General features: G+C 46.1%; 1 protein-coding gene and 1 non-coding gene across 5 annotated transcripts in view; both read left to right on the forward strand.

Annotated features, from left to right (window-relative positions):
- Positions 1-13,741, forward strand: part of LRRC20 (leucine rich repeat containing 20) — a 110,234-nt gene that overhangs the window by 23,521 nt on the left and 72,972 nt on the right. The window contains exon 2 of one of the 4 annotated variants that reach the window (XM_049855826.1): positions 12,932-13,177. The exons of 2 other annotated variants lie outside the window; for them this stretch is intronic. In XM_049855826.1, the coding sequence (XP_049711783.1) occupies positions 12,961-13,177 (217 nt within the window). In that variant the 5' untranslated portion in view covers positions 12,932-12,960. The remainder of the gene's footprint in view (positions 1-12,931; positions 13,178-13,741) is intronic. One more of the 4 variants, XM_049855829.1, reaches the window with a different exon arrangement.
- LOC126060069 (U6 spliceosomal RNA) lies at positions 2,923-3,024 on the forward strand. Its single transcript, XR_007513533.1, has one exon. It is a non-coding gene; the product is annotated as a U6 spliceosomal RNA (small nuclear RNA).

Genomic DNA, 13,741 nt, shown 5'->3' on the forward strand with positions numbered 1-13,741 from the left:
GCTCTTTTTCTTGGTGGCATGAGGCCTCTCTCTTCTATGCTTGATTCTCTCTTTTATATCTCAAAAGAAATTGACTCAAGATACAATCTAATCCTGTAGATTGTGTCCTGCCTCGTTAAGGTAACTACCCTAATCCTGTCTCATTAACATCATAAGGGTTAGGATTTACAACCCAAGGGAAAATCACATCAGATCACGCAATGGTGGACAACCACACAATACTGGGAATCATGGCCTAGCCACGGTGACACATATTTTGGGGGACACAATCAATCCATAACACCCCTTCTGGAGCTTTGGAAGCTCCAATGACAGTGAACCCCATCTGCCCCCATTTTGGCTCCTCTGTGGTACCTTGGACTTCTGGAAGGAGGGAAGATAAGAGTGGGGGTCTGTGGTGGGCAACCTTAAGCACAGCCAATCTGTTCCTGGGGTGCACTGCCATGGCGCCTGACACAGCAATGGTGCCCAGGGTACATTTGTTGGATGTATGGATGACTTCCTTTATACCCAGATATGAGAGCTGATCCAACCCTCAAGTGTCTCTAAGAAAGCCCAATAGGTATTACTTTCATGGTGAGGAAACTGAGAATGAGATTGCAAAATGACTTGTGGAGATGCCCCAGGCCCTGGAGACAGGCCACTGGACAGTGAGCCCATCATGTGGGTTGTAAAACACTTGCAGAATGTAAAATGTACTAAATAAGGATGAGTTTTGCTTCTACTGTCTTGAGTTGTGTGCACACTGGATGTTAGTTTAGCATCTGTGCTAAGGGGGTTGCAAGGAGGGGTGGCATTTCAGCTGACCCTTAGGGGATGAATCTGGTTTAGAGCTGTAAGCATGGGATGGGAGAGTGGAGATGGGGTGTCCACTCCTAGGTCTGTGTGAGCGAAGACACGGCAGCGTGCAGGTGGGAGGCTGCTCCCGGGGACTGCAAATGCTTACAGGCTGTGACGTGGAGGGGAACAGGGAGCCGGGGCAGAAGTGAGGCGGCAGTTGGCTTCTGATCTTGGAGGGCCTAGAGTGTCACCATAAGGAGTACATACAGTAAATCCTGTCTTACACAAGGGTTAGGTTCTAAAGAGAGCCTGAAAAGTGAGTATCACATAGAGTCAGAATCCTCCTTGAATACTGATGACAGCTCACATTTATTTAATCCCATGTGCCCAGCTCTATCTATTGTTTTACGTGTATTATCTCAGTCAGTCCTCGTAAAAGGCCTGTGATTTCATCATTGCTCAGCCTTTTGAAGTAGCTGCTATTATTATCCCCCATTTTACAGGTGAGGAAACTGAGGCACAGTGGGGCTGAACAACTTACCAAGGCCACACCTGGTAAGTGGGAGGGGAGGGCATTTGAACCCAGGCAGCCTGACTGCAGCACCCACTTCCTTACCCTCGTGTTAAACAATGAAAAAAAAAAATTTTTTTGAGTAAAAAACAAAAACAAACCCTGTTGCTGTTGATTTAATTCTACCTCATGGCAGCCCCATGAGTTACAGAGTAGAACCGCTCCATAGGGTTTTCCTGGCTATAATCTTTACAGCAGCAGGTCACCAGGCCTTACTTCTGCAAGACTGCCAGGTGGGTTTGAACCACCAACCTTCAGGTTAGTAGTCAAGTGCAAACCACTTGTGCCACCGAGGGACCCTTAGCATGGGGGTAGAATGTTTTTTTGGTTTGAGAATCAGATGAAGTCACTGGCTTATAAATAGCAAGCCCATGTTGTAGGGAAAATGTGTAAATCTTTAAATACTTGGCATCCAGTGTGGCTGGCTGCCTGAATTTAATAAGAGAAGTGGGTGTGTGAGCCGCCTCTGCTGTCCTTGTTCTGGGAGGCTGTTGGGGAGTCCCTGGCAATGTCTGAGCCAGGAAGTGATGTGATCCGGGCTGGGTTTGGGGAGAGCACTGCTGGGCATAGGATGGGTATGAGACCTGTGGTAGGGAAACCAGAATGAAGCACTTGGACACGTTGCATATGCCAGCACCTGTGCTAGTGTGGCCTTGCTGCGACAGGTGCCAGTGGGAGAAGAAATGCAAGGCTGTGGATGGGGCTTGGGCGACTGATCAGTTGTAGGGGGTGTTGCAGAGGGTCAGTGACTGCAGGTTTGAAACCTGGTCATGCCCTGACAGAAGTGGGGAAGTCTGGGCCATTGGGATGGGTAAAGGGATTCTGGTGAGTTGAGGTCCCAAGGGACACTCATGAGGAAGTCCATGGCAGGGGACTGGAAATAAGGGAGTAGCTGGTGAAATGGAGATTTCTGCAGAGGTGCCACTGCCCCTCAGAGGGCAAAGTCCCATGTGGCTTAGCTGCTTGCGCTACCCAGGGACTCCTGCCACAGATCTCAGTGGGACCTAATTCTGGGGTCACCGACAGCCAGTACATCCTTCCTCTCCATCTTTCACAGACCAGCCGGTGCCCCAAGGGGCAGGTGGTTAAATAGCCCACCCCAGGCTGCCTCCCGCCCTATGTATCACCGGCACTTGAAGCAGTGTTCTTGAAGGCAAAGAAAAATATTCTTTGAAACCACATGGATAATTACGCAGCTTCAAAAAGTGTGTGTTGGCAGAAGAATAAAAGTGTTCCATCTCAGAAGAGGTAACAGAATAGGTAATTTTGTGGCACAAGAGCTTGCGTCATCCAAGTAGGTAAGTGTTCAGCCTAAGGGAGGTGATTTAATGAGGCTGAGGAGTTTATTAAAATCGAAAACTTCCAGAAATGTAAACATGGCTCTGGCTGACAAGGCAGCCAGGGAGGGAGGTGCGTGACGCGGAGCCTGGCTCAGCCAGTCATTCTAGAACCGAATCTCCAATAGACCCCAAGATGTAAATGTGGTGACACAGACTTCAGGGCATGATTTCTTTGTTTTTCTCTAGAGGTGAGGACGTTATGGCCTATTCTGAGAGACGGCTGCTGCAATAGTCATTATCAGCACATACGTAAGAATTGGAACGATACAGAGAAGATGAACATGGCGCCCGTACAAAGAGGACATGCAGTTCGTCGAATGTTTTATATTTTTTGTAACTGAACTGTACACATGAAAAATATTGACTTGGCAAATGCGTTATCTATATTACAATAGTTAAAAAAAATTGCAAGTCTGAAAAAAAATCATTTGAAGATGAGGTTGAATTTCTAAAAAAAATTTTATTGTGCTTTAAGTGAAAGTTTACAAATCAAGTCAGTCTCTCATACAAAAACTTATATACACCTTGCTATATACTCCTGGTTGCTTTCCGCCTAACGAGACAGCACACTCCTCGCCTCCACTCTCTCTTTTCGTGTCCATTCGGCCAGCTTCTGACCCCCTCTACCCTCTCATCTCCCCTCCAGACAGACTATGCCCACATAGTCTCATGTGTCTACTTGATTCAGGAAGCTCACTCTTCACAAATATCATTTTCTATCCCATAGTCCAGTCCAATCCCTATCTGAAGAGTTGGCTTTGGGAATGGTTCCTGTCTTGTGCTAACAGAAGGTCTGGGAACCATGACCACTGGGGTCCTCCTATAGTTTCAGTCAGACCATTAAGTCTGGTCTTTTTACGACAATTTGAGGTCTCCATTCCCAATGCTGCCCTGTTCCATCAGGGGTTCCCTGTTGTGTTCTCTGTCAAGGCAGTCATCGGTTGTAGCCAGGCACCATCTAATTCTTCTGGTCTCAGACTGATGTAGTCTGTGGCTTATATGGCCTTTTGTGTCTCTTGGACTCATAATTACCTTGTGTTTTTGGTATTCTTCGTTCTCCTTTGCGCCAGGTGGGTTGAGACCCATTGATGCATGTTAGATGGCCCCGTGCTAGCGTTTAAGACCCCAGATGCCACTCTCCAAAGCGGGATGCAAAATGTTTTCTTAATAGATTTTATTATGCTAATTGACTTAGATGTCCCCAAACCCCCGCCCCTGCTACACTGGCCTTCGAAGTGTTCAGTTTATTCAGGAAATTTCTTTGCTTTTGGTTTAGTCCAGTTGTGCCGACCTCTCCTGTATTGTGTGTTGTCTTTTCCTTTACCTAAAATAGTTCTTTTTTTTTTTTTTTTTTACTGTCTAATTAGTGAAAACCCCTTTCCCTCCCTCCCTCTCCACTCTCGTAACGATGAAAGAATATTTTCTTCTCTGTTTAAACTATTTTTCGTGTTCTTATAAGAGCGGTCTCATACAATATTGACCTTTTGCAGCTGACTAATTTCACTCAGCGTAATGCCTTCCAGATTCCTCCATGTTAGGAAATGTTTCACGGATTCATCATTGTTCTTTATCACTGCATAGAACTCCATTGTGTGTATGTACTACCTTTTGTTTATCCGTTTATCTGTAGATGGGCATCTAGGTGGTTTCCGTCCTTTTGCTATTGTGAACAATGCTGCAGTGAACAGGGGTGTGTGTATGTCTATTTGTGTGACAACTCTTATTCTCTATATTCCTAGGAGTGGGATTGCTGGATCATATGTATTTCTATTTCTAACTTTCTAAGGAAGTGCCATATCGTTTTCCAAAATGTTGTATCATTTTGCATTCCCACCAGTAGTGCATAAGAGTTCCAGTCTCCCCACAGCCTCTCCAACCTTTGTTATTTTCTGTTTTTTTGATTCATGCCAGTAATGCCAGGGTGCGATGGTATCTCATTGTGGTTTTGATTTGCATTTCTCTGATGGCTAGTGATCGTGAGCATTTCTTCATGTGTCTGTTGGTCGCTTGCATGTCTTCTTTGGTGAGGTGTCTGTTCATTTCCTTTGCCCATTTTTTAATTGGATTATTTGTCTTTTTGTTGGAGAGGTGTTGGATTTTCTTGTAGATTTTAGAGATTAGACCTTTGTCTGATTTGTAATAGCCAAAATTGTTTTCCTAGTCTGTAGATTCTCCTTTTACTCTTCTGGTGAAGTCTTTTGATGAGCGTAAGCCGTTCTCTTTTCTTGACAGCAGTTCTCACTGTTTGATGCTCTCTCAGTTATTGGTCTCCCCACACTAGAGAGTAAGGTCGTTGAGGGTAGGGGCTTGGTCTTGCTCTCCGCCGTATCCTCGAACAGTGCTGGTGCATGGTGAGTACTCAGGGAACGTTTGTAGACTGAGAATTGCATCTGGTTTTCTCGGCAGCTCTGAGAGAGGTGGTATTTCTACCTCACTCACAGCAACACTGGGGTTACCGTAGGTCAGAATCGACTGGATGGCCACTGGTTCATAGAAGGGGAAACTGAGGCTCTGTGAGTTGCAGGGGTTTTCTGGATCCTCACAACCAGCAAGTCTGGTGCTGGGATTTGAACTGGGGTCTGTTGGCCAGCCCTTCCTCCTCTTTAATATGCCACACATCTTTCAAAAAAAAAGTTGCCGTCAAGTCAGTTTTGACTCATGACAACCCCATGTATTTCAGAGTAGAACTGCACTTCGTAGGGTTTTCATGGCTGTGACTTTTGAAAGCAGATCGCCAGGCCTTTCTTCCAAGGCATCTCTGGGTGGGTTTGAACCACATTTCAGTTAGTAGCCAGTGCTTAACTGTTTACACCACTCAGGGACTCCTACCACTGGTCTTGGTGGGACCTAATTCCTGCCCTCAAGGAAAAGTGAGACAAACACACTTAAGACAAAACAGGGTAGGCACCTGAGACAGGTAGCAAAAGTGCAATGGGGCTCAAGGGCGGGAGCAATTATGTTAATTGAGGAAGTGAGCAAGGGCATTTAAACAAGACCTTGTGATGTGGCACTGATGGGAAAAGTCCTTGAAGGTAAGGGAGGACGTCCTGCTCAGTGGAGCGGCCCCAGCAGAAGTATGGAGGTGGGAAAATGAGGGTGTTTGCAGAGAACAGTGGAGCGTGGAGGGCAGGAGTGTTGTTGGAGAGTTGTGGGAGGGGCGTCTAAGAGGGAGGTCACCCAGACCCCTCAGTGCCAATGCCAGGCTGCAGAGCGGGTTCAGTCTCAAATAGCATGGGGAATCCCTTGAGTGGGGGAAGACATGTAGAAAGAAGCCTTCAGGTGGTCTGGATGGAGGGTGGGGGTGGGGCGGAGGCCAAGGCGAGGGATTGCCCAGTGAAGATGCTGATGAGATCACTGCAGTTGTCGTGGTGGACTCCAGGCTCCTAAAGCTGCCTTTTCTCAGCTTACAGTAAAACCTCATTAGAGTAACTGTGGTTTCGCCTTGTGGGGTGATTATTACCATGAACTCAAATCCTAGACAAATATTAGCTCATTCTTCACCTTCATTCCCTGGAAGAGCATTTGTACCCCCATTTGACAGAGGGGACTGGGCAAAGCTTCCTGGCGGCGAGGGTGTGGCTAGGTTCAGAGGGGTGATTGGCAGGAGTGCACACTCCTCCTGCCATGGAGCTGACCCCTCACTGCAGCCTGACGCCAGCTCTGCAGGTGTGCACCAGCCAGGATGATGGTTCAGGACTGGTGCTAAGGCTTGAGGGGAAGTACAGTGGTTGGGGCACCATTCCTTGGGGAGGTGGGCTGGGCTGGCGGAGGATTCCAGTAGGCAGGGAAGAGAGGGAAGGGCGTTCCAGACTGTGGGGGCAGTGTGAGCTAAGTCCAGTTGGGGGGGGATGCTTGTTCCACACTGATGGTCGAGCTGGGGGATGGGAGGGTAGGGGAGACCGGATGGGTGGCTGGGCAGCCAGGCAGTGACCATTGGCTAGGCCCAAGGCTGAACACAAGAGCCTGGTTGGAGGCATTTGTTGCTGCTTCCTGGGTCCTATCAGCCATCCAGGAAGCCCAGTTACTGCTCTTGAGATGTTCCTAACTGGGACGGATTTCCTATCATTTCAACTCCTGAGACGTTGTTGGAGGTGGAGAAAAGGTGCTATAGAAACTCAGCCAGTCCATAAGTAACTGCAGCTCTGTCAGGCCAAGTGCCGCTTTGTTCAGTGAGTGCTGCCCTTCCCAGCTGTTGGCTGCAGCTCCTGCCCTCTGCCTTGTTCAGAAGCGGGCTTTGGGCTAGCTGAGTTTTCTGGCAGCTCATCATACCTGGAGAAGCCCTTTTGTGCCTGGAGAGTGTATGAAGGCCCCTGTCCAGTGGTCAGTGGTCTCGGCTATGGCAAGGGCACTGCCAGGACTGTCTTGAGGCTTTTCTGCTCAGCAAGTCAGATCAGGGAGACTTATTCTGGAACATGTATTGCCCCTTGCTGGGGGCCAGGCATTGCCTGGGCGTTACGGGTGTCAGAGAGGATGAGAGGTCAAAGAACACCGTCTTGCCACAAGGAACAAACATTGTCCAAACTTCGGTTGTGTACATATGACATTCACAGGTTTTGCCATGTCAGAGGGCCAGCTGCACACTTTTTTTTTCCTAAATTTTATTTTGTTTTTGTTGAGAATATACACAACAAAATATACACCAATTCAACAGTTTCTACATGTACAATTTAGTGACACTGATTACCCTCTTTTGATTCTCACCCTCTTTTCTGAGTTGTTCCTCCCTCATTAGTATAAACTCACTGCCGCTTAAGGTTTTTATCTGATCTTTTGAGTTGCTGTTGTCAATTGATCCCATATAGATAGTTCTTAAAAGAGCATAATGCTCAAGGTAGGTCTTTTTTACTAGTTAAGTGAAACTATTGATTGGTTTTAAGATGACTTCAGGGGATATTTTTGGCTTAAGGTTTAAAGATTATCACAGGGCAATAGTTTAAGGGTTTTATCCACCCTCCATGGCTCCAGAAAGTCTGAAGTCCATGTGTCTTAGGCTGGGTTCTCTACAGAAGCAAAACCAGTAGAGCACATAAATATATATGTAAAACACACATACACACAAAAACCCTGTTTCTGATTCGTAGTGACCCTATAGGACAGAGTAGAACTGCCCCCTAGGGTTTCCAAGGAGTGGCTGGTAGATTCAAACTGCTAGCCTTTTGATTAGCAGCTGAACTCTTAACCACTGTGGCACCAACGCTCCAAAAATACATATATAGAGAGATTTATACTAAGGAAATGGCTCATGTGGTTGTAGAGGCTGGACTGGGGGTCAGACTGGAGGCTTCTCATGATTCACGTAGCCTCAAGGGCTGGCAAACCCAGGATTGGCAAATCAGAGAGCAGAGCTGTGGCTCACAGCCTGAGAAGAAGACTGACGAATCCACAGATGGGCAGGCAATTAGAGAAATGCAAATCGAAACCACAATGAGATACCATCTCACCCTGGCACTATTGGCATGAATAAAAAAAAAAAACAGAAAATAACAAATGTTGGAAAGGCTGTGGGGAGATTGGAACTCTTATGCTCTTATGCACTACTGGTGGGAATGCAAAATGATACAACCATTTTGGAAAATGATATGGCACTTCCTTAGAAAGCTGGAAATAGAAATACATATGATCCAGCAATCCCACTCCTAGGAATATATCCTAGAGAAATAAGAGTTGTCACACAAATAGACATACACACCCATATTCACTGCAGCATTGTTCACAACAGCAAAAAGATGGAAACCACCTAGATGCCCATCTACAGATAACAGATAAACAAAAGGTGGTACATACACACAGTGGAGTTCTGTGCAGTGATAAAGAGCTGATGAATCTGTGAAGCATCTCACAACATGGATGAATGTGGAGGACATTATGCTTAGTGAAATAAGTCAACCACAAAAGGACAAATATTGTATGAGACCACTACTATAAAAATTCATGAAAAGGTTTACACACAAAAAGAAACAATCTTTGATGGTTACAAGGGAGGGGAGGGGTAGGGATGGAAAAATATTAAATAGACAATAGATAAGTGGTAACTCTGGTGAAGGGTGAGACAGTATACAATACTGGGGAAGCCACCACAACCTGTATAGACACATCCATACTCCCTGAGGGACGGAATTACAGGGCTGAGGGCTGTGGGGACCATGGTCTCAGGGAACATCTAGCTCAATTGGCTTTATATAGTTGATAAAGAAAGTGTTCTACATTCTACCATGGTGAGTAGCACCTGGGGTCTTAAAAGTCTGTGAGTGGCCATGTACTGGTCTCACCCCTTCAGGAGCAAGAGAGAATGAAGAAAACTAAAGATACAACAGAAAGATTAGTCCAAAGGACTAATGAATGGAGCACAACTACTACCGCCTCCACCAGACTGAGTCCAGTACAGCTAGAAGGTACCCGGCTACCACTACTGACTGCTCTGACAGGGATCACAATAGAGGGTCCTAGACAGAGCTGGAGAAAAATTCAGAAGAAAATTCTCACTCACAAAAGAAGACCAGACTTAGTGGCCTGACAGAGACTGAAGAAACCCCTAGAGTATGGCACTAGACACCCTTTTAGCTCGGTAATGAAGTCACTCCTGAGGTTCGCCCTTCAGCCAAAGAGTAGACAGGCCCATAAAACAAAACAAGACTAAAGGGGCACACCAGCCCAGGGGCAAGGACGAGAAGACAGGAGGGGACAGGAAAGCTGGTAACAGGGAAATCGAGGTCGAGGAGGGAGAGTGTTGACATGTTGTGGAGTTGTTAACCCATATCATAAAACAATATGTGTACTGTTTAATGAGAAGTTAGTTTTTTCTGTAAGCCTTCATCTAAAGATCAACTAAAAAAAAAAAAAAATCAGTATCACCCTGAGGTACTCTTTAAACTTGGAACCCAAACCACTCCCAGAGGTCACTTTTCGGCCAAATAACAGATTGGCCCGTAAAATAAATAATATCACCCATGAGTCCTGTGCTTCTCAAAATAATCGTCTACATGAAACCAAATGGTTAACATTTACTGTAGACCAAAGATGAGAAGGCAAGGGGGTACAAAGAATCCGGATATCCCGACTTGTTTTGTAGGGCAAGGTCTTCAAGAGGTGAGGCTCCACACCTTTCTTACTGTGTGACCTTGACCAAGTTCTTAACCTCTTTGGGCCTTAGTTTCCATAGCTGCTGAAGGATGCTAGTAATAACCCCCTCCCCCAGTGAAGGGTGAGGATTAAGTGAGATGAAGCTTAGTTAGTGTTGGCTCTTGGACTTGCCCAGGCCTCTCCAGGGTCTGGCTTGGACCAGCTGTCACTCGGAGCTGCTGGTGACCACACTGTCAACATCATGGTGACTGCTGTTTGTTTCTATTCTCTTTTGTACCTACGCATTGGCAATGAGTCACTGATTAAATTAAAATTATAGCTCACATCAGAGGCTATGTCATTTGATTTTATTCTCTGTGGGGGTTACTTTTGATTTTAATTAAATGTAATTTTGGGGGGGGGGCGGTGTGCGTGTTGTTTTTTTAGGATGGTTGGCCTGCTTGCCAGGAAGGAGCAGGGAGTTTTTTTAAAGCCCCACGTCCTGTGATAACACACACAGTTGGGTCCTTGTGGTGGGGGTTGTTAGAATAAACGCACTGCCAGGAATTCTGTTCCTCCTTCAAGGAGTAACGAGCCACAGAGAACGGAAGCACAGCTCTACAACGAATCCTCAGGGAGAAGTGATATATTCGCGTCTCATAGCAGTATCTCCTGTTTCCTGAGCACAAGCCGTCCGCCAGACACTGGGTTCAGGGTGTGGCAGACATTTTATTTCATGCTCAGAATGACCCTGTTAGTTGGATCTTTTTGTCCTCAAATTTTTTTTTTGAGATTTACCTCATATTCACATACCATAAAATTTACCGTTTACATCTGTAAATTACAGTGTACAATTTAGAAGTTTTTAGTATATTCTCAATGTTGTACAACTATCACTACTGTCAAATCCGGAACATTTTCATCACCCCAAAAAGAAACCCATACTCATTAGCAGTCGCTTCCCCGTCCCTCCCTGCCCCCAGCCTCTGGCAAGCACTGATCTGCTTTCTGTCATTATGGATTTGCTTATTTGTGGACATTTCATATGAATGGAATCGTACAGTATGTGGCCTTTTGTGATTGGCATTTTTCATTCAGCATGTTTTCGAGGTTCTTCCATGTTGTAGCATGTATCAGCACTTTGTTCCGTGTTATAGCTGAATAATATTCCGTTGTATGGATATAGCACAATTTGTTTATGCATTCGTCTGTAGATGGACATTTAGGTTGGCTCCGCTCTTTGACTATGTGAACATAATATAATAATTCACATGCAGGCTTTTGTATGAGCTCTTGTTCTCATTTTACTGAAGGGGATCCTGAAGCTGGAGTTAAGTAACTTGCCTGAGGTGCTACAGCAAGGAAGAGCCAGGTCCAAGAAAAGCCTTACCTTGGATCCCGAGAAAGTGGGTGCTCTCAGGCTCACACTGGAGCCACCTCTTCTTTTTTTAGGCTTCTGGATCTTCTTGTGGTTAGGACATGTAAGGACATGTTTGGGTGTGAGGACCACTGGCTGAGGTGCCTAAGCTCATCTCTGTTTCCTGAAGCAGACACTTGTCAGCTGTTTTACTGGAGAGGCTGGGGACTCGGCAGTCAGGCCCTGGAGAAAGCACCTCTGACACTCAGGATTCCTGTGCATTTGTCAGGGTGAGGCCGGCACAGGCCATGGGCTGTCAGGTGTGCTCTAGAATCGCCCTCTGAGGTTTGCCCTGACAGGATTTTAGCTTCTTCCCCAGTGTCCCCAGGCGTACTCCATTAAGACTGACCTACATTGACCCAACCTTCTTAGCATCTGAGTGAAAACTTCATCATATTTGCAAGAAGTAGTAAGTGTTTATTGTAAAAATCTTACATAATACAAAAATGTATGGAGAGTGAAATAAACAGCCCCCAAGCTCATGGCCACATTCAAGTTAAATGGTCTCCTCAGTCCCTGAAGACACATGCATGTCTCCATCTTTCTCCAAACCAAAACCAAACCCACTATGGTACAGTCAATTCTGACTCGTAGCGACCCTGTAGGACAGAATAGAACTGCCCCATAGGGTTTCCAGTCTTTATGGAAGCAGACTGCCACCTCTTTCTCTCCTGGAACAGCTGGTGGGTTTGAACCATCAACCTTTTGGTTAGCAGCCTTGTGCTTAACCACTGTACCACCAGGGTTCCTCCCATCTTTCCCAGTGCTCCCCTTTTCCTGAAGTGCCTTTCTGCCCTCCTTTCCCTAACTCCCCTTTGAACTCAGTATAAGTGCTGTAGCGGTGGAACTTTCTGGACTTCTGCAGCGCTCAGGGAGCTCATCTTCCTGTGACCTTCTCTCTACAGTTGGCATAATGTGTGGAAAAGCCTGGGAAGCACTGTTGTGGAGATCAGAGTTAAACACCAAAAGTGTCAATCCCTCAGTCTCTGAGAAGGTGAAAGTAGTTGCCTCTAGGGAAGGGGATTTGTCAAGAGGGAGTAGGGCTAGGGGCTGCTCTTTGTCTTAAACCTCCTAGAGCAACTTAGCTCTGTAAACTATGTGCACAAATTACCTTGTTAAAATAAAGCCTAATTGTGTGCAGTGCGTGCTGTTACTGGTCCTTTGATGCGGACACAGCCTTTGACGATCAGTTACTTTGCATGCTCTCTGCATCCGCACCTCGCACCTCCCGGCTTTGGAGATCAAGTGGCATTTCAGAGCCTGGCATCCCGAATCGCAGGAGGCCCGGCGGGGGATGTGGATGCTGATTACGGTTTTGCTTCTTACACCCAGGATGCCAGCCCCTAGCTCTAGAATTCACCTGGAAGCACCCAGAGTTCTGTCTTCTGGAAGAGAATGCTGGCTCTTCCCTTTTGGCCCGGGAGTAAGTTTTCATTTTCATGTTCTAGAAAGTTCTAATATCTTTTCTAGATCAGCTTCTTGAATGAGATTCCCATTCTGCCTAAGTCCTCTGTTCTGGTGCCTTCACACAATCCCGATCTTACTCTTTTAACTGCAAACTCCAATGCTCTCATTTACCCTCTGCCTCAGTTTCCACACAGGTAAAATGAGGATGAACATAATAGTTCCGATCTCATGGGGTTGTTGTGAGGATTAAAGTGGATAATGTGTGTAAAGTGCTTAGGAAATCTCTGGCACATAGCAAATGCCGTATAAGGGTAAGCTATGATTTTATTGCCTTTTTTTTTTTTTTTTTTTTAACAGTACCCTTCTGACCACGGAGTCCCTGGGTGATGCAGATGGTTAAGTCCTCATCTACTAACCGAAAAGTTGGTGGATTGAATTCACTCAGAGGCACCTTGGAAGGAAGAAGTCCTGGTGATCTACTTCCGAAAGATCACAGCATTGAAAACGCTATGAAACACAGTTCTATTCTGAAACACGTGGGTCACCTCGCCGTGAGTTGGAATAACTTGATGGCAGTGGCGTATTTAACTGCATATGACCATGGTAGGCAGAGCTGGTGTAACTAATGAGGTGGTGTAGAGAGACCATGGGCTTTGGAGTTTGTGTTCATTTCCTAGGGCTGCTGTAATAAATTACCACAAACTTGGTGGCCTCAAACAAAAGAAATTTACTATCTCACAGTTCTGGAGGCCAGGAGTCCTTCTAGGCGCTGAGGGAGAACCTGTTCCACCGCTCTCTCCTAGCTTCTGGTGGCTGCTGATGTTCCTTGTCTTGCAGACACATCACTTCAACCTCTGCCTCTGTCTTCACATCACCTCCTGTGTATGTCTGTGCCTCAAACCTCCTCGCTTTTCTCTTATAAGGACACTAAGATGTTCTCTTTGCAAACCCTTATTTTAATTATATCTGCAAAGACCGTATTTCCAAATAAGGTCACATTCACACATACCATGGGTGATGGTTGTTGTGAGGTGCCATCAAGTTGGTTCTGACTCATAGCAACCCTATGTACAAGAGAATGAAACACTGCCCGGTCCCATGCTGTACTCACAGTCGTTGTTATGCCTGAACTGCTTGTTGTAGCCACTGTGTCAGTCCATCTCGTTG

This window comes from Elephas maximus, chromosome 16 (genome assembly GCF_024166365.1).
Source record: "Elephas maximus indicus isolate mEleMax1 chromosome 16, mEleMax1 primary haplotype, whole genome shotgun sequence".
NCBI lineage: Eukaryota > Metazoa > Chordata > Mammalia > Proboscidea > Elephantidae > Elephas > Elephas maximus.